We start from the raw sequence: 22100 nt of genomic DNA on the forward strand, positions 1-22100 counted from the left end.
CCATAGAATTTTAAAAGCACCAACTGTCAGCTCAACAATCACAAATTTTTGCACAGACACGCCATGTAACTCAGGGAATGTCATAGACTAGGTTAACCCCGCGCTTTACAGTTATTTGCCAAAATTGCTTACTTACTGTTTGGATGTGTGAGGTGATATATTGGCAGTTTTGACAGTTAGCCTGGATATTTATCAGGTGGCCTATAGCAACCAATCACAGCTCTGCTTCTATTCTGCTACAAGTCATTAATAGGAGCTGTGATTGGTTGCTATAGGCAACAAAGGACATTCTTATATATAAAGCTTAAGTATGAGGTAATATGATTTTGGTGTTGAAAAGGAGAGTGGGAGAGACAGAGAGAGAAAGATAAGGAGAGTGGGAGAGAGGGGTGATGGAGAAAGAGCGAGGGAGAGAAGGCGAGTGGGAGAGAGGGAACGAGGGAGAGAGGGAACGAGGGAGAGAGGGAACGAGGGAGAGAGGGAACGAGGGAGAGAGGGAGAAAGGGAGAGAGGGAACGAGGGAGAGAGGGAGAAAGGGAGAGAGGGAACGAGGGAGAGAGGGAGAAAGGGAGAGAGGGAACGAGGGAGAGAGGGAACGAGGGAGAGAGGGAGAAAGGGAGAGAGGGAACGAGGGAGAGAGGGAGAAAGGGAGAGAGGGAACGAGGGAGAGAGGGAGAAAGGGAGAGAGGGAACGAGGGAGAGAGGGAGAAAGGGAGAGAGGGAACGAGGAAGAGAGGGAACGAGGGAGAGAGGGAGAAAGGGAGAGAGGGAACGAGGGAGAGAGGGAGAAAGGGAGAGTTGGAAAGAAGGTGAGAGGGAGAGTGGAAGAGAGGGAAAGAGGGAGAGGGAAAGGGAGAGTGGGAGAGATGGAACGAGGGAGGGTGGGAGACAGGGAGCAAGGGAGAGTGGGGGAGAGGGCGAGTGGAAGAGATGGAGAGTGGGAGAGAAGGAGAGAGGGAGAGAGGGAGAGAGGGAGAAAGAGAGGGAGAGTGGAAGAAAGAGAGACTGGGAGAGAGGGAGAGTGTGAGAGGGAGGGAGAGGGTAAGAGAGGGAGTGATGGAGAGAGGGAGAGTGAGAGAAAGGGAGAGAGGGAGAGAGGGCGAGTGGGAAAGAAAGAGAGAGGGAGAGAGAGAGGGAGAGTGAGAGAGAGAGAGTGGGAGAGAGGGGGAGAGGGCGAGTGGGAAAGAAAGAGAGAGGGAGAGTGGAAGAAAGGGAGTGAGGGAGAAAGTGGGAGAGAAGGAGCGAGGGAGAGTGGGAGAGAGAGAGACTTAGTTTCTATCCCAGGCAGCGCCGGTTGTTACAGCTAGTATAATGTATAGTGGGAAATATAATTTAGAGTATCCCGGGTGTACAATGCTTGACGCCCCCGGCTCTCGATTGCAATATTTATCTTAGAAATGTTTCCGTATCCCCGCTGCATCTTTCCCTGCGTAATACAATGCGGTACTTGTTACACTGTCTCGGTTTGGAGTTTCTGCTGTTTTATGGGATCTGGATTTATTAATTGTTTGACAACGTGGAGTCCATTTAAATAAACAGAACAGGGGGCGCTTTGTGAGGAGAGGGTTTATGGGGACAGAAGGGACAATGCTGCGTCCTAACTGCGGAAGCTTTGGTTCACAACCAGTCATGTGGAAGGGTTGAATGGTGACTTACTACCGGTTGTTACCTGTAGGTGGCATTAGAGGCAACCTTCCTTCTCCAGGGTAACAGCTCATTTGCATATTTTATTTCCCAGGGAGCATTGCCAGCTGTTTCTCTATAGGGTAAATTGTTACCTTCCAAAAATAGAGGGTGGGGAGCTGAAAACTTTAGCCATAAACGGCAGGAAAAGTAGCTGACCCCAATATGCTTAAAAGAGAGGCTTGTTAAGGAAATCCCTTTAAGGAGGACCTGTCACAAATATGTAGTTTTATTTTACCCGGTCTAAATGCCGCTGTTCTCCTGAATCCGGCGATGTTTTTCTTTTGTTTCTGCGCCTCTCCGTTCCTGAGATATGGCCTCCTCTTCCCTGTATATAAATCAAGCCTTTTTTTGCCAAGTGGGCAACTTCTTCTGGACCACGCCCAGTTGACTATTATTACTAGATTTATGTATAGGGAAGAAGAGGCCATATCTCAGGAACGGTGAGAAGCAAGAAGAAAAGAAAAACATCGCCGGATTCAGGAGAACAGCGGCGTTTACACCGGGTAAAAACAAAAGAACAAAAAACATTTAGGGCTTTTTTAAATAAAAAGGGAATGTTATCAGTAACCAGAGCTGTTACTAGAACCATTGATGTCCAAATCAGTTGTGAGTGGAGGTGTTTACATTGGTAGATGTCCCCATGATGGGCAAACATATGTAGATATAGCATACTAGCCAATCCAGTAGCCACAGCTGGAGTGAGCGGCCATCTTGTTGGTTATAGCTCACTCCCATGCTCCTTGCGCCATCTGTGACTTTACAGCTTATGATAGATATCTATGGTTAATCATTCGTAGCTGCGTCGTTAAAGTTTAATGCGTAATCTCCTTCTGATACAATTTGCATTGTTCCCACTAATTCGGCTAAAGATGAAGATGGAAAATAGTTTTATGACAAACTCATAATTTTTGTAATACTTCTGCCAATGGTCAGTGATGGCTCGGGGAGACAATTTGTAGGCTGATTGTTGCAACATGGTGCACATATAACGTGGCACTGGGCCGGCCAATCAGAATACGAGCCGGCGGATATCGGCAGAATGGAGGAAATTTGCAAGGCTCCCATCTGGCAGCCACGGACTACTGACCTGACCGCTGGACCAGAGTCTTAGAAATTAATTGCATATCTCTAGACTAAGGTCTTACATTTCATGTGACTTAGTATCACTTGCATCTGGATATGTAAAGAAGAAACCAATCGTCCATTTACCAAAACCTGGTTTCCTCCTCTTCTACTGTGACCCTTTCAGCTTACACATCTTCCTCTTAGTCGTTGGCTCCTTCAAGTTCAATGCTTTCCATGGCCATGTTAAGGTCTATCCCAGCTACCTGACTTACGGCTTTTATTGTCGATCTACCTCTTTCCCAATTTTAGGTGGATGAAGCACATTAAAGGGGTGTTCTCATGTTATTTAATTGGTTAGTTAGACAGCGTGAAAGTCAGCAAGTTATCAATAGACTTGGTTTTTCTATCTGCTTTCATTCTCCTGCAATGAGAGCTTTTATCTTACATAGTGTACAGCTGGTTCTGCAATGAGAGCTTTTATCTTACATAGTGTACAGCTAGTTCTGCAATGAGATCTTTTATCTTACATAGTGTACAGCTGGTTCTGCAATGAGAGCTTTTATCTTACATAGTGTACAGCTGGTTCTGCAATGAGATCTTTTATCTTACATAGTGTACAGCTGGTTCTGCAATGAGAGCTTTATCTGACATAGTGTACAGTTGGTTCTGCAATGAGAGCTTTTATCTGACATAGTGTACAGCTGGTTCTGCAATGAGAGCGTGTATCTTACATAGTGTACAGCTGGTTCTGCAATGAGAGCTTTATCTGACAAAGTGTACAGTTAGTTTTGCAATGAGAGCTTTTATTTTACATAGTGTACAGCTGGTTCTGCAATGAAAGCTTTTATCTTACATAGTGTACAGCTGGTTCTGCAATGAGAGCTTTTATCTTACATAGTGTACAGCCAGTTCTGCATTGAGAGCATTTTATCGTACATAGTGTACAGCTAGTTCTGCAATGAGAGCATTTATCTTACATAGTGTACAGTTGGTTCTAGAATGAGAGCTTTTATCTAACATACTGTACAGCTGGTTCTGCAATGAGAGATTTTATCTTACATAGTGTACAGCCGGTTCTGCAATGAGAGCTTTTATTTTACATAAGTATACAGCTGGTTTCCAAGAAGTTCAGTCACCAGAGCCTGGTTGAGGGTTACACTACAGGAGATAGAGAGGAGTTAACTCCTAACATCCCAATCAGCTCATGATCAATAACTCTTGTATCCTAAATTAGTTCACACTTACTAATTCTTTAAAAATGTCCTGGAGGCTCGGAAAAGCTGGCAAATCTCCGAGGAGTGCGTCAAAGCCTCCTGAACCGTTCTGGAAAGTAGCACTTCCGCTCCTTTTTGTGTGTGATTCGATGGAGTTTTTGAGTCAGTGGTCATGGAAGGGCTGTAGAAGCACTGGCCAAAAAAGAGTGCATGGCTTTGAGGAATAATTTACAAGCCTGAATGTTGACAAGTAAGCATTAGTTTGATAGTAGCAGTATGGATACAGTCCCGGGAAGAGGAGGCGTCGAGTTCATGGACCTTGGACAACAAAACTCTCCTCTGAAGTGAGGATATCCCATTGGCATGGTGTCACCAAGCCCTCCAGACTCAGATTTCACGCTAGTTCTTGCAGCCACTAGGAACCAGTTAATATGGTAAAACCGTGGCCGCGTCAGCCCGAGCTAATAACTCCTTGGAGCAAAATCCATTGTTTGCAGAAGGTGACGCCTCCATACCGTGACTCATCTGGAACACGATCCGGCAACGAGCAGCTGCTGTGACCGTACGGTGGAGTTTTATGGCGGCGGAGCATGCGGTTTACATACGAAAGGGAAACATCCCAAAAACCAAAGCCAAAATACATGTTCATCTCACACAATGCTCCTTCCATTCACTTTTTCCAAATCATTACACAATGACTTTTTTTTTGCCCATTTTTATTTTTTTGTCCAACTTGGAGGACGATTCTTAACATACACTAAATGCTTGTATTTTTGGATAAAAATCCCTTTTTCAATTGAGTTTGATTACTAATCTTGCACTGTTTTCCTTCTATATGCTCTGTGTTGCAACCGGTTGCAAAATGACCTAACTGAGCATCTGTCAGTGAGCTCATTCCGATGGTTCATTGAGAAAGTTTGTGACTCTTATCTGTCTTTGTCTGAACTCCCCTCGGCTGATTTAGGACCACAGACCACATCAAAGTTGAATGTGCAATGAAATAAAGAACTTGTAAGCGTCAAGGCATGCAAAATGTTCAGTGAAACTGGATTGCAAGAGTAATTTTTAGCTCCAAATATATGCACTTAAGAAAAACAAAGTCCAAATAGGTGGCAACCCCTTTAAGCTTAAGTTTAATACCTACATACTTTTTGTAATTATAGGGGTAGAGGGAAGAGCAAAGCAAAAATGGGCTCAATAGGCCACACCAGTCACAAAATGACCTTGTGACTTGTGCAAGGAGAGGGAGGAGGGAGATGAAGCTGCTCCATCATCATTGTCTTCTGCCACCAGCTTCATGATAGAGGTGGTACATTTCTTTTCAGTATTGCCCCCCACCACCTGGAATATCCAGCACAAGCTGAAAAGTGAAAGCATTTGTGCAGCGTTTCTTCCAACTTGTAACTTACCGCTTGTTGCAAAGTTACAATCCCCATTATTGCTTCTCAGCCGAGAAAAAGTATAAGCGCGTGTGTGGATTCTCTGCCAGAACATTTTGTATTAGGGAAATATGGAGCAAAATATTTATAAAAATTTGCAAAAAAGTAGCAAAGTCTGCCGGGATCTGCTGTGGTCTGCCGGAGTTTGCCAAGGTCTACTGGGGTCTGCTGGAGTATGCTGGGCTCTACCGGGATTGACGAGGTCTGCTGGAGTATGCTGGGCTCTACCGGGATTGACGAGGTCTGCTGGGGTATGCTGGGCTCTACCGGGATTGACGAGGTCTGCTGGAGTATGCTGGGCTCTACCGGGATTGATGAGGTCTGCTGGAGTATGCTGGGCTCTACCGGGATTGACGAGGTCTGCTGGGGTATGCTGGGCTCTACCGGGATTGACGAGGTCTGCTGGGGTATGCTGGGCTATACCGGGGTTGATGAGGTCTGCTGGGGTATGCTGGGCTCTACTGGGATTGACGAGGTCTGCTGGGGTATGCTGGGCCCTACCGGGATTGACGAGGTCTGTTGGAGTATGCTGGGCTCTACCGGGATTGACGAGGTCTGCTGGAGTATGCTGGGCTCTACCGGGATTGACGAGGTCTGCTGGAGTATGCTGGGCTCTACCGGGATTGACGAGGTCTGCTGGGGTATGCTGGGCTCTACCGGGATTGACGAGGTCTGCTGGGGTATGCTGGGCTCTACTGGGATTGACGAGGTCTGCTGGGGTATGCTGGGCTCTACCGGGATTGACGAGGTCTGCTGGGGTATGCTGGGCTCTACCGGGATTGACGAGGTCTGCTGGAGTATGCTGGGCTCTACTGGGATTGACGAGGTCTGCTGGAGTATGCTGGACTCTACCGGGATTGAAGAGGTCTGCTGGGGTATGCTGGGCTCTACTGGGATTGACGAGGTCTGCTGGAGTATGCTGGGCTTTACCGGGATTGACGAGGTCTGCTGGAGTATGCTGGGCGCTACCGGGATTGACGAGGTCTGCTGGAGTATGCTGGGCTTTACCGTGATTGACGAGGTCTGTTGGAGTATGCTGGGCTCTACCGGGATTGACGAGGTCTGCTGGAGTATGCTGGGCTCTACCGGGATTGACGAGGTCTGCTGGAGTATGCTGGGCTCTACCGGGATTGACGAGGTCTGCTGGGATATGCTGGGCTCTACCGGGATTGACGAGGTCTGCTGGAGTATGCTGGGCTCTACCGGGATTGACGAGGTCTGCTGGAGTATGCTGGGCTCTACCAGGATTGACGAGGTCTTCTGGGTCTGTCGGGGTCTGCTGGGGTCTGCCGAGGTCTGCTGGGCTTTGACGGAGAGAGAGGGGAGCCAGCAAGATCTGAAAATAGCATGCATCATATAAAAAGTGCAAATTCACAGATTTATTCCAACAGTACTATAATGCAAAATGAGATTTTCGGCTCATAATTAATCAATTATTTGAGCCACCCCTGCCAACATCACGGCATATCTCAATAGGGAGGTCCTACTCTATATTATGTATTTTTTTGTGCCCTGCGGCCTCCTAGATAAAGTTAAAAGCAGAACCATAATGGAGCACACATACCTGTAACCTGTATATAGCCGCTTCTATGTTGCAAATGAGGCAATTGTGGATAGAGGCCAGCCCAGGTCCCAGCATGTGGAGCAAGCTCTACACATACCAGGACTATATCAGAACTGACCCTCCCAGTGCCAGACTGCAACCATTGATAAAGGCGGACCAGATCCAAATATGGTGCTTAATTAGCAATGCCTGTGGAAAGGGTGAGGCAACTGAATGTGTACAGCTACCAACAGGAGGAATACATTGCAAACCAAGATCAGGCGTGCATAGCATGGTGGTGACCAGCCACCAGACCAATGTAGCATAACTACAACCAGAGAGAGAGGGGAGCCAGCACGATCTGAAAATGGCATGCATCATATAAAAAGTGTAAATTCACAGATTTATTCCAACTGTACTATAATACAAAATGATATTTTTAGCAAATAATTAATCAATTCTTTGAGCCACCCCTGCCACGTCACGGCAAATCTCAATAGGGCTCCATTATGGTTCTGCTTTTAACTTTATCTAGGAGGCCGCGTGGCACATGAAATACATAATATAGTGTAGGACCCCCCTATTGAGATTTGCCGTGACGTGGCAGGGGTGGCTCAAAGAATTGATCAATGATTTGCTAAAAATCTCATTTTTTTTTATTATAGTACAGTTGGAATAAATCTGTGAATTTGCACTTTTTATATGATGCATGCAAATTTCAGATCGTGCTGGCTCCTTTTTCTGGGGTTTGCCGGGGTCTGCTGAGGTCTGCCGAGGTCTGCCGGGGTCTGCTGGGGTTTTCAGTAGTCTGGCGGTGTCTGCCGGGGATTGCCGAGGTTTGCTGGAGTCTGCTGGGGTCCGTCAGGGTCTGCCAGGGATTGCCAGGGTCTGACTGGGTTTGCCTGGGTTTGCCGGGGTCTTCCAGGGATTGCCGGGGTCAGCTGGGGTTTGCCGGGGTCTGCCGGGGTCTGCACTTTGCATTTCTTTAGTAGACCCGGCCTGAAGAATAACATGCTAAATATCAGTAAGGAGTCTGATTTCATTGTTTGGATTCCGGTGACTCACTTCACCTTTCTCTTGTGTGATTGCAGTTATCAGCTGCCGCTTCCGGGGTGTTTTCCATGTGGAGAAGGACGGCAGGTACAGTCAGGTCTATGCAGACGCCAAAAAGACCTGCTCTGAACTCGACGCCATCACTGCAACCAAGGAGCAGGTGGACATCGCGCACCAGATTGGCTTTGAGACCTGCAGGTACGGTCAGACTCACCGGCAGAACCGAACAGACCGTGCAAGGTGGAGGGACCGAGGAACTCGAAAATGTACAGTCTCATATATCATCCAGTGCAATCACCGGTCTACAACTCCCGGACTGTGCTCTACATGGAGTAACCATACGTAATCAGTGAACCCCACTCACCCCGACACTGCGAGCACTCAGATCATCATGATGGAGCCAAATATCACAGATTGTTACATTTTATAATGTTATGGCAAAAAGTAAATATTTATCCTACACAGAGCCAGTTACTTCCTGTATTATACTCCAGAGCTGCACTCACTATTCTGCTGGTGCAGTCACTGTGTATATACATTACATTACTTATCACTGATCCTGAGTTACCTCCTGTATTATACTCCAGAGCTGCACTCACTATTCTGCTGGTGCAGTCACTGTGTACATACATTACATTACTGATTCTGAGTTACATTCTATATTATACTTCAGAGCTGCACTCAATATTCTGCTGGTGCAGTCACTGTGTACATACATTACATTACTGATCCTGAGTTACATTCTATATTGTACTCCAGAGCTGCACTCACTATTCTGCTGGTACAATTATTGTATACATACATTACATTACATTACATTACATTACTGATCCTGAGTTACCTCCTATATTATACTTCAGAGCTGCACTCACTATTCTGCTGGTGCAGTCACTGTGTACATACATTACATTACTGATCCAGAGATACATCTTGTATTATACTCCAGAGCTGCACTCACTATTCTGCTGGTGCAGTCACTGTGTACATACATTACATTACTGATCGTGAGTTACCTCCTGTATTATACTTCAGAGCTGCACTCACTATTCTGCTGGTGCAGTCTCTGTGTACATACATTACATTACTGATTCTGAGTTACATTCTATATTATACTTCAGAGCTGCACTCAATATTCTGCTGGTGCAGTCACTGTGTACATACATTACATTACTGATCCAGAGTTACATCTTGTATTATACTCCAGAGCTGCACTCAATATTCTGCTGGTGCAGTCATTGTGTACATACATTACATTACTGATCGTGAGTTACATTTTGTATTGTACTTCAGAGCTGCACTCACTATTCTGCTGGTGCAGTCTCTACATTACTGATCCTGAGTTACATTCTATATTGTACTTCAGAGCTGCACTCACTTTTTTGCTGCTGCAGTCACTGTGTACATACATTACATTACTGATCCTGAATTACCTCCTATATTATACTTCAGAGCTGTACTCACTATTCTGCTGGTGCAGTCACTGTGTACATACATTACATTACTGATCGTGAGTTACCTCCTGTATTATACTCCAGAGCTGCACTCACTATTCTGCTGGTGCAGTCACTGTGGAGATACATTATACTACTGATCCTGTACTGATCCTGAGTTACATTCTGTATTGTACTCCAGAGCTACACTCACTATTCTGCTGGTACAATTATTGTATACATACATTACATTACATTACTGATCCTGAGTTACCTCCTGTATTATACTTCAGAGCTGCACTCACTTTTCTGCTGCTGCAGTCACTGTGTACATACATTACATTACTGATCCTGAATTACCTCCTATATTATACTTCAGAGCTGTACTCACTATTCTGCTGGTGCAGTCACTGTGTACATACATTACATTACTGATCCAGAGTTACATCTTGTATTATACTCCAGAGCTGCACTCAATATTCTGCTGGTGCAGTCATTGTGTACATACATTACATTACTGATCGTGAGTTACATTTTGTATTGTACTTCAGAGCTGCACTCACTATTCTGCTGGTGCAGTCTCTACATTACTGATCCTGAGTTACATTCTATATTGTACTTCAGAGCTGCACTCACTTTTTTGCTGCTGCAGTCACTGTGTACATACATTACATTACTGATCCTGAATTACCTCCTATATTATACTTCAGAGCTATACTCACTATTCTGCTGGTGCAGTCACTGTGTACATACATTACATTACTGATCGTGAGTTACCTCCTGTATTATACTCCAGAGCTGCACTCACTATTCTGCTGGTGCAGTCACTGTGGAGATACATTATACTACTGATCCTGTACTGATCCTGAGTTACATTCTGTATTGTACTCCAGAGCTACACTCACTATTCTGCTGGTACAATTATTGTATACATACATTACATTACATTACTGATCCTGAGTTACCTCCTGTATTATACTTCAGAGCTGCACTCACTTTTCTGCTGCTGCAGTCACTGTGTACATACATTACATTACTGATCCTGAATTACCTCCTATATTATACTTCAGAGCTGTACTCACTATTCTGCTGGTGCAGTCACTGTGTACATACATTACATTACTGATCCTAAGTTACCTCCTGTATTATACTCCAGAGCTGCACTCTCCATTCTGCTGGTGTAATCACCGTGTACATACATTACTGATCTTGAGTTACATCCTGTATTATACTCCAGAGCTGCACTCGCTATTCTGCTGGTGCAGTCACTGTGTACATACATTACATTACTAATCCTGAGTTACCCCCTGTATTATACTTCAGAGCTGCACTCAATATTCTGCTGGTGCAGTCACTGTGTACATACATTACATTACTGATCCTGAGTTACCTCCTGTATTATACTCCAGAGCTGCACTCACTATTCTGCTGGTGCATTCACTGTGTACATACATTACCTTACTGATCCTGAGTTCCCTCCTGTATTATACTCCAGAGCTGCACTCACTATTCTGCTGGTGCAGTCACTGTGTACATACATTACATTACTGATCCTGAGTTGCTTCCTGTATTATACTCCAGAGCTGCACTCACTATTCTGCTGGTGCAGTCACTGTGTACATACATTACATTACTGATCCTGAGTTACCTCCTGTATTATACTCCAGAGCTGCACTCACTATTCTGCTGGTGCAGTCACTGTGTACATACATTACATTACTGATCCTGAGTTCCCTCCTTTATTATACTCCAGAGCTGCACTCACTATTCTGCTGGTGCAGTCACTGTGTACATACATTACATTACTGATCCTGAGTTACCTCCTGTATTATACTCCGGAGCTGCACTCACTATTCTGCTGAGGTCACTGTGTCCAGACATTACTCTTTGCTTTCTCCGCAGGTATGGCTGGGTAGAGAACGCCACGGTTGTGATCCCTCGCACCACCAGTAATCACATTTGTGCAGCCGGCTACATCGGTGTCTTTGTGCTTCATACTAATGTAACTTCCCGGTATGACGTCTACTGCTTCAACGCTTCAGGTCAGTGACTGGATCCGTTCCGTCGTATTTCTTGATTGGATCAGTCTTTACTCCTCTGGTCATTGCCAAAATATTTAAGCTGAATAATGGAGACCCTGGAATATCCTGTATAAGTTGCGACTCTTATACCAGTCATGGGTAAAACCATCAGTGATTGCACTGGTCACTTTCTAGTTACATCTTCTTGTGGTCTCTGCTCCGTTTTCTTATTCCGAGCTCCATAGTCTTTTTTAGACTTTGCATAAGACTCTCCCTGCTGCCGCCTCTAGGTGGCGCTTAGGAGCTGACAGCATACAGACTTATTGTATAAGGAACATGCAGTAAGAGCTCCCCTAGTGGCAGAAAGGCAGAATATTCACATTTCAACTCAACACAGGATTTGGTGCTCTGACTCCAAAAATACGGAGGTATCTAGTTAAATCCAACTACACATAACTTTTTGTCTATTTTAATTAAACTATACAAGAATGTGTTTAACAATAGATATTCCATTTAGAGGGATTGTCCCGTATTCAAAAATTCTGTGCGATCAGACCCCAACTGATGGAGAAAAGAGGGTCCCAAAGTCCCCTGTGTGAATGTAGTGAGCATGTAAGACTACTAGTATAGACAGTAAATGGATCATTGGTCACACATGCTCAGTACTGCTCCAGTCTCAAAGTCCCCTATGTGAATGTACTGAGCATGTGCGACCACTACTAGTATAGACAATGAATGGAGCAGTGGTCGCACATGCTCAGTACTGCTCCAGTCCCAAAGTCTCCTGTGTGAATGTACTGAGCATGTGCAACTACTACTAATATAGACAGTGAATGGACAGTGGTCGCACATGCTCAGTACTGCTCCAATCCCAAAGTCCCCTGTGTGAATGTACTGAGCATATGTGACAACTACTAGTAAAGACAGTGAATGGAGCAGTGGTCGCACATGCTCAGTACTGCACCAGTCCCAAAGTCCCCTGTGTGAATGTACTGAGCATGTGCAACCACTACTAGTATAGACAGTGAATGGAGCAGTGGTCGCACATGCTCAGTACCGCACCAGTCCCAAAGTGCCCTGTGTGAATGTACTGAGCATGTGCGACCACTACTAGTATAGACAGCGAAAGGACAGTGGTCGCACATGTTCAGTACTGCACTAGTCCCAAAGTCCCCTGTGTGAATGTACTGAGCATGTGCGACCACTACTAGTATAGACAGCGAAAGGACAGTGGTCGCACATGTTCAGTACTGCACTAGTCCCAAAGTCCCCTGTGTGAATGTACTGAGCATGTGCGACCACTACTAGTATAGACAGCGAAAGGACAGTGGTTGCACATGTTCAGTACTGCACTAGTCCCAAAGTCCCCTGTGTGAATGTACTGAGCATGTGTGACCACTACTAGTATAGACAGTAAATGGATCATTGGTCACACATGCTCAGTACTGCTCCAGTCTCAAAGTCCCCTATGTGAATGTACTGAGCATGTGCGACCACTACTAGTATAGACAGCGAAAGGACAGTGGTTGCACATGTTCAGTACTGCACTAGTCCCAAAGTCCCCTGTGTGAATGTACTGAGCATGTGTGACCACTACTAGTATAGACAGTGAATGGAGCAGTGGTCGCACATGCCCAGTACTGCTCCATTCACAAATGGGACTTTGGGATGAATTTTTGCCATGACTGGTGGGGGTCCCAGCAGTCAGACCCCATTGATTACACTTTTATAACTAATGCTATGAACAGGTCATGTATATGTTGTTTATGGAACATCCCCTTTAAGACCTGAACAGCGCCCTCTGGCCTTTTCTTCAGATTTATCTAATTTTTCATTGTTTGGAAAGCTGCGGACAATTATTTCTATCAGAATAAGATGTTTCCACTGTCACAACCCAAGAAGATGAACGGAGCAGTCACTTCATTGTGCCTACGGAGGATGGGGGTTGTTTATATAGATACTTTTAGGGGATTTCTTGGAGGATGTCTGCGCTTCATAGAGACCAGATGGACGTTTAATTGAATTTCCGCACTTTCCGTGCGCGGGGCAGGGTTCATTCACTTAATATTGCATATTTAGGCATAAATCCTCTGATGATACTTATTTGCTGCTTTCACCTTTCTGTAGAAACAAGTGAGAAGAACTGTGACCAGTATGATTATCAAAATAAGAGCGTGCCGTCCTATGACCCCACTGAGGAAGGTAAGTCTTAATCTTATCGATGAGAGAGATAAGAAAGTCCTAGTGAGAGCTGCAGATTACCTGCCTGGATAGAGTTAATAAGTAAACTGTGCCTCCCTGTAGTCACCACTAGGGGGAGCTTAGGAGTTGACTGCATACATATTACACATTGACCTCAATAGTAAGTCTGTATGCAGGAAGCTCCCCCTAGTGGTGGCTTCAGGTATCCAAATTTTCAAAGGGTTCTGGAAGTTTTAAAAATCCCTTTAAATGCTTGTTTCTCATGCCAAGGCTGTGTATTCCCATTAGATCAATTTTGCAGTATTTTAGACACCACATTCCTCAATGATACTTTTTTGATTTGGGGGGTGTCAGTAATTTGCAGCCATCCCCAAACTACAGTTCCTAGATTGCAATGGACGGGTCCTTTTTACACCCCCCTTCTCCACTTCGTAGAATTATCCAGTATACCTCCTGGCACTTTCCTTCCCTGCCCAGTCCACCTCTGTACATTACGTGGGGGCCACAATTTTGTACATTGGGGCACAGGATCACCAAGGTAAGCTGAAGAAGATGGAAAGTTATCACCTATTCACAACAGTCCCATAAAGTATGAGAAGAGCATTGGTGCACACGCACGGCAATCACTTCATTCTGCCGGATTATTTCAGAGCCAAGTTCTCAGGATCAGTGGTGGTCCCAACATCCTCCACTGATCCGGAGAACAGGGGGTCTGAAATGCTCTGTAAGAATGCAGCTTTGTTCATTGTCTATGGACCTGTACAAAGCTCTGTCCAGTAGTCCCATAGGGAAAGAATGGAGTAATGAAGAGCATGCGCGGTCACTGGTCCATTATGACCATTCACTTTAGAGCCCCGTTCTATCGAGGGGTTGACCAACAGGGATAGCCACTGATCTGGAGAACAGGGCTCTAAAATACTCTGGCAGATGTGCCACTCTCTTGCATTACATAGTTGTTAAACAATTAATCCTTAAGTTGAAAGTAATCATTTATCCACTGCAAGAGTGGATGACATGGTGGCACGCATGTGCTTCGATCACTTCATTTGGACAGAATTTCAGAGCCTCGTTCATGGGATCAGTGGAGGTTGAACCTCTTGGGACCAACACCGATGAAGAGAAAAGGGCTCTGAATTGACCGCGCATGCATGCCACCTCTGAATTCATTCATCTCCTAATTCTGTTGGAGCATTTCTGAGCCCTTTTCTCTGGATCACTGGTGATCCCAATGGATCAACCTCCACTGATCCCGAGAACGAAACTTTGGAGATCTCCATCCGAATGAAGGGATGACCGAGCATGCGTGCCAAAGCTCTATTCATTCATCTCTAAATTTCAATGGAGCATTTCTGAGCCCAGTTTTTAGGATCAGTGGTGGTCCTCATGGTTCAACCTCCCCTGATCCTCAGAACGAGACTCTGGAGATCTCCATCCGAATGAAGCGACCACCATGCATGCGTGCCACCGGTCCATTCATTCATCTCTTAATTCCGATGGAGCATTTCTGAGCCCTGTTCTCAGGATCAGTGGAGGTCCCGATGGTTCAACCTCCACTGATCCCAAGAACGAGACTCTGAAATTCTCCATTCAAATGAAGCAATGACTGCGCACGCATGTCACTGCTCCACTCATTCATCTCCGAATTCCAATGGAGCATTTCTGAGCCCTGTTTTCAGGATCAGTTGAGGTCCCCATGGTTCAACCTCCACTGATCTCGAGAACGAGACTGATGATTTCCATCCGAATGAAGCGATGACCGCACATGTATGCCACCTCTCCATTCCTTTACCTCTTAATTCTTATAAAGCATTTCTGAGCCCTGTTCTCAGTATCAGTGGTGGTCCTAATGATTTAACCTCCTCTGATCCCAAGAACGAGACTCTGAAGATCTCCATCTTAACGAAAAGATGGCGCATGGCTGCCACCGCTCCATTCCTTTTTGCAGTGGATAGGTGATTATTTTCAATGTTAGGAATAATCATTTGACTCTATATCAAGGCAGGTAACATGACGGTCATCATCAGAAAAAAAAATTCCAAGGTCCAAACCCAATCTTTTTTTAGGAATCCGATAATATCTATAAAGCAAATATAGAGTAGTAGGTGTCCTATAAGTCACATAATTGAGTAGTCAGATTACTACGTGTACTTTCACAACTCTCTGGCTGCCGGTTGAAGTCAAAGTCCCGAAGAGAAGGATATTGATCATATATAGCTCCATGTATTATTCATGTGTAGCTCATTTAGTCACCAAAAATCACCTTCTATGTTATATGGTGGTCTGTCTGTACTATATGTGAAGTATTAGTTACTGTTGAGCCTCTACGATGGCTTTGTCCAATATGTGTAGATGACCATTGCCCATTAAGGATAAGAAGACCCTAAATTTCCATAGGGAACGCTACGTCTTAGTAAGTATCTCCTTGCTCTCTTCCTGCACGTTAGGACAAGTCATTGATTCTTCGTCCAGTAAAGTGAGTCCTACTCACCCTGGGCATGACATAAGTCCATCATTATCTGAGCAAGGAGGTCCTGTTGAGGACAGTACTCTCGACCCAATGATGTCTACTGAGCACCCAGAACATTCAGGCGATCACATCGACCTACAAGAAGAAGAAGAAGGAAACACTGTAAGTCCTAGCTTAGGACACAGAGACGATATTGATAACACTAATGAGCAAGAAGGCTTCATCGAAGTCCAGACCTTTCATGACGTTCTCAACCACTCTGAAGACAATGGAGAAGCTACAGATTCAACTATTCACCAAGAGACGGGATCTTTCAATGGTAGGAAGATGCCCGTTCACGGGCCATGGTTTTAATATGGTGTGTGAATCAAAAGCAGTGCAAAGGTCTGACACTTTGCATGATTGACGTGATTTGTGGTGGCAGTAGTTTGTAGATCTGTTGATTATTATCTGGTGGTGGTGACCCTCTGTCATCCTGGTGGTGGGAAAATCTCAGTATCTTCCTTTATTCTTTAGGCAAGTTGGGTAAACATTAAAGGTGAGTATTCATACATTTATTATTGGTCATTTTTGGAAAATAAAAAGTATAAAATGCCTCATCTACATTGTGGAGCCCAACTATGAACTTCAGTCGAAATGGGCCATCCATGGGAAAGAAGGGGGGCCTTCATGTTGCCTTCAAAAAAAATTGCCAAATTGATCTTTGTCTTAGTTGGTCATCATGTGGTGGAGAACTTGGCCATAGAGTAAGAGTTTAGTAAGTACTTGCACCAAGGCTCGAATCTGCTTTGCACACTTGCCACTATAGTGGTTTGCTTGTCCATCACTTGTGGCCAGCACACGAGGTGAAGCTTTGTCAATGCTCTTTGGCTTTGTACACTAGACATCAAATCCAGCTCCGCTTTGTTTTCCAGCCACTGGATCGAGCTTGTTTTCTTGCGCTTTCCACAACTACGTGGTGTTATATTTTGTTTCGGTTTCTAATGACCTGAGAATTAAAGAAGTTGTACCAAGTCACAAAGGTTCCCTTATCTAGTTCTTCTGGTGTCCCCATTGAATGGAGTAGAGGGTGACAATGCCCATCTTTACTGCATTCACTCTCCACGAGTCTGCCACAGATACCTGGGATAACTTTTCAACTTGGTACATACTCTTTAATGCCAAAAATACAATTATGAGGCACGTGGCACATGCCCCAGTTGCCCCTATGATTTTCAGTTAGGGTTGTTTTTTGGTGGACGTTTAGGCCCCATGTGTTAGAGCCTGGACTAAATCAGAGCCATGGGTTTACCGGGTTATGCATGAGGACTGAAACCTGAGGTGCCCATGGATCCCCTTGTGCCACTTGTGAAGACACCATGGTAGCTGAAGGACTAGGGGGTCCTTTTTTCTCAGGGGAGCTAGTCCGAGCCATCTGTGCCATCTGTGATAGACAAGGGGCAAGTCAGTGGTCCTGACTCTATTAAGGACAGGTCATCAATGTTAAAGTAATGGACAACCCCTTTAAGGTAAAATATGTCTGTGCCAGACACTGGGACGCCCCTTTAGGGTTTCATTAATGGATGTAATTCAGATCTACCAAATCCCTATAGCCAGTTGGCACCTGAAGGCCATGACGACTTGTACTATAAATGCTTTAGAGTACATGGGATCCTTCCTATCTGGCAGCCATATTGGTGTCCACTGCCTCAATTTTCCACCCTTTGTCTCATTTATTCGGCTTCTGTCCACGGTATACCATCACATCTTTTTCCTTTATACACAGGTTCTCAGCTATACGGACTCTAGTATAGACCCAAACCCATGAAGGTCCATTATAACTGACCTATTACTGTTGGTGCTCTATCTTACAGTAGCGGGCACATGTATGGGCACTGGTCGCATGCTCGGTTACCCATGATCATGTCTTGTGTGTTTCATCCACAGATGACATACGTTTGCTGGAACGTGACCGGGACGTGAGCAATGCAGATCCTGACACTACGGAGGCTCCATCAGGATCAGCGGAAGAAAATTCAGGCTCTGCTAGGAACAAGCATCGAAGACGAGCAGCGGTGCCAGGTGAGAAGCGCCAAGTTGCAGTTTATCTTAGATGTTTCTGTGTAATCGGTGTGCCAACCAATACGACATCCAAGACCCTCACAGATCATGAGAATGACTGGGTCGCAGCGCCTGGTTCCTGCACACTGGTGCCACTGGTTGTGCAGAGATCGGACTGCGACTATACCCTGTGCTGGGGACGCAGAGCAGAGAAAGTTCAGAATCAGTAGGAGTTAAAGAGGTCGTACCCCTCATTAAGTGATCAACAACTGAAATTGGGAGACTCCTAAGTCAATGGGGCAACATTGCAATATTAGGCGTCCATTGGACAAGTTTCAAGCCCTCCCATTGTGGTGTCCTGGGTGGCTCTCAGGACCAAAAAACTACAAAATTAGGAAGGTGCATTGATTTCGATGAGAGCCAAGTAATAGTTTAGTGTCCAGTAAGTAGCCCACCATAAGAGGCCGAAACCATAGGGGGCGCCACGGTGCAGCCATAACCAGGACCTGCTGCCAGTAGTCAGACCCTACTAAACATTCAATCCCAGAAGTATCTGCGTACCCATAGCCCCAAGGTCAGGTGAGGTCAGCGGCTCGTGTCATTCATTTAGCCAAGTCGCTGAGCTCAGTGATTGGCTCCCGTCTGATGATGATGCATCCCAGCGTTGGGCACCTTCCGGGAAAACCAGGTTTTGGGGATCTGATGGCACCCAGGAGATTTAACAACTTTGCCGCGTACTGCCCCGATGTCAAATCGGCAAATATTCATTGGTTTTCATATCCTTGTTCTTCTAACATAGGAAAATCAGATCAAAAACTATAAACATAATATTTTTGCAATTCACAGAGTGGTTGATCGTCTGCGTCTCCTTGGTTTGTCTGGGTCTCATCTTCTCCGTCTGCATCGCCCTCAACGCCCGCAAATTGTAAGTAACAGCCTAAACATTACCGAAATATGGCTGCTTTCCTTCGTCAACAACACCACTCTCGTCCTATATTATAGCAATAAAACTGAGCTGCAATACCAAACACAGCCAGTGGATAAGAGTGGCGCTGCCTTAGGTGGAAAAGAATGTCATGCAACCCCTTCACGACTAGGCAGTTGCAAGTGATGATGCAAAAATATATAGTAAAGCCTCCACCATGGACACCAGGGAAACATCAGGTTCTGTAGGAAGCATCCATCAGAGTTTCCTGCAGTTCCCGAATTTTCTGCTTCTGTGGACACAAATCATTTGCCAAAAACGTCTCCGGCCCCTCGGAATCTGGAACGAGTTTCACGCTCCTGATTAGAAACAGCAGAACTGCAAAAAGTTTAAGAGTCTGCAGAGAACGAGAAAAGCCGATCCCTTTCCCAGTTTACATGAGCAGCCGTCCGACAGATCGGCTCCTGGATTGTCTGAGGTCAGCAATCATCAGTAACCGCGTGTGCACACTGAGGTTTTGGCGTTTTCGGAGTGGATCCTTTCCGGAAAACTTTTTGAAAAACTCTTCCAGTTCATTTCTTTGGGAAATCCACTTTTCTGTTCACATAAGGAGGTTGGGTTTTTGTTTTTTTTTAGCTTTTTTTCTTTCCTCACTTAATACCTAATGGGAAACAAAAAGTGCATGTCGCTTGATGGAAGTAGATCCTGAAGGAATCCCAAACCCCAAACCCTCAGATAAAAATAAAACTTCCAAAAATGATTGAATTGGTGCAAAACTAATCTAAAGACACCCCTCTTACACACAAGAATATTTTTTGAAGGGGTTTCTGTTCTGGTTTCAAAGACCTAAAAAAATCCCTCAGTGTGAACAAAGCCTAAGACGAAGCACTATTAGGTAATATGTAACCCTCGTGCCCGATGTAGGGGCAGGAAGTGGGATTAAAGGACCCACTGGACTTTTTAGTAGGAGAAGCTTAAATAAGCGCCCACCATGAGGCGGATACCAGGTACCACTCCCAGGGCAGGGACTGGGACTGTGGCAGCTGACCCCCAGTATAGGTGACTGACTCAGGAACAGGCGGGATGACTGAGGTAGGCGGCTATGGACAGGTATAGTGGGCACGGCAGGGACAGACAAGTATGGTGGGCATGGCAATGACAGGTAGGTATTGGAGGGCAGACTCAGGTATAGGTAACTGGACCTGACAACTAGCTAGACAACCAGAACACTGCTAACTCAAGGTGTTGTACAGGCACCTCCCCTAATGGGAGGGTGCCTTAAATACACACTGCCTCTTAGCCATAGGCTGGGAGGCATTTCCTTGAAATATTATGGCGACCCTTTAAGATGGGAGGGGAGGAAGGCAGGAGAGCACATAGAGGGCCACACGGCAGGAGGGGAGAACGGGACCCCTGTAGGGATGCCGGCGCTACAAATCGTAGCATTTTTTTTCACTGATGTGGCTGCAAGAGAATTTTTTTTTCTTCACAAACTTTTTGAGCAGTGTTTTTGTGAACAGGCGATGAGACCCCTATGGTGAGAGATGCTGGTATAAGTATGCACGTCCCTTATCCAGAAATAGATGGGGCATATTGTAACCAGTCAGCCCAGTCTCATGTGTCAGATGTTCATCAGGCACCAATTAGAGAGGAGAAAAAGAAAATAAGCCTCCAGCACAGAGAATGAGATCACTGCAGAACAGAATAATTAAAAATGAAATAAAATATTCTCATTATAGCAGTAGACGGGTATTTTGTAGGTTTATGTGGCCCTCGATATTCGGGGTCTTCTCTTAGGCAGGCACTGCAGATCGCTCCACGGCCCCGTCCTTGGGGTCGGCATGCGAGTCTACTTTGTGAAAGCGAGGACTGCTGGTATCTCCGGTATGTCGGCCCGGTGTTTTCTATTAGGCAGGACACATGTCTTTCATTTCATGTTACATGAGACAAGTCCCTGAGAAAAGAATCGCAGAAATTACATTGGAAACCGCACTGATTCTCCGGCGGCCACATTACTCTCCATGGAATGTTATAATTGGTATTTTTCAACATTTTTCGAGTGTAAGAGAAATGACACTTCATATTACATGTCCTCATAATCCCACTTCTTACAGCCAGAATTATTACTATTCCACTCATGTGGGGAGAACATCGCTCTGCAGGAACCCACCCCGGCCTCCAGGGTAATGGAGGCCTGACGTCATATCACCGCCATATTGCAGGATGGAACAAATATAGAGCCCATGGAAAGACCCCAATACAGGCCATGGAAAGTCCTGATACAGCCCCCAATACAGGCCATGGATAGCCCTGATACAGCCCATGGATATTCCCCAATACAGGCCAAGGATATACCCCAATACAGGCCATGGAAAGACACTGATACATGTCATAGATATCCCCAATACAAGCCATGGATATTCCCCAATACAGGCCATGGAAAGACACTGATACAGGTTATTGATATCCTCCAATACAGGCCATGGAAAGACACTGATACAGGTTATTGATATCCCCCAATACAGGCCATGGAAAGCCCCCGATACAGGTCATAGATATCCCCAAACACAGGACATGGATAGCCCCAATACAGGCCATCATTATTCCCAAATACAGGCCACGGTTACTACCCAGTACAAGCCATGATTAGAACACCTATACAGCCCATGGAAAGACACCGATACAGGCTATGGTTATCCCCCAAATACCGGCCATATTTATTTGCCAATACAGGCCATGATTATCCCCAATACAGGACATGGATAGCCTCGATACAGGCCATGGTTATCCCCCAACACAGGACATGGATTACCCCAATACAGGCCATCATTATTCCCAAATACAGGCCATGGTTACTACCCAGTACAAGCCATGATTAGAACACCTATACAGCCCATGGTTAGCTCCAAATACATGCCTTTGCTAGTCACCAATACAGCCCGAATTAGCTCGTATCACAGGCCATGGTTAGCCCTGATAAACAGCATGGTTAGACCTCAACACAGGGCATGGTTA

At 45.4% G+C, this 22100-nt stretch overlaps 1 protein-coding gene across 1 annotated transcript in view; it reads left to right on the forward strand.

Moving 5' to 3' along the window:
• CD44 (CD44 molecule (IN blood group)) overlaps nt 1-22100 on the forward strand; it is a 57760-nt gene that overhangs the window by 31324 nt on the left and 4336 nt on the right. The window contains exons 2-7 of the mRNA XM_075326325.1: nt 8039-8198; nt 11333-11472; nt 13579-13653; nt 16098-16439; nt 18047-18181; nt 19007-19085. Of these exons, the coding sequence (XP_075182440.1) occupies nt 8039-8198; nt 11333-11472; nt 13579-13653; nt 16098-16439; nt 18047-18181; nt 19007-19085 (931 nt within the window). The remainder of the gene's footprint in view (nt 1-8038; nt 8199-11332; nt 11473-13578; nt 13654-16097; nt 16440-18046; nt 18182-19006; nt 19086-22100) is intronic.

Source organism: Anomaloglossus baeobatrachus, chromosome 10 (assembly GCF_048569485.1).
Source record: "Anomaloglossus baeobatrachus isolate aAnoBae1 chromosome 10, aAnoBae1.hap1, whole genome shotgun sequence".
In the NCBI taxonomy this organism is placed as follows: domain Eukaryota; kingdom Metazoa; phylum Chordata; class Amphibia; order Anura; family Aromobatidae; genus Anomaloglossus; species Anomaloglossus baeobatrachus.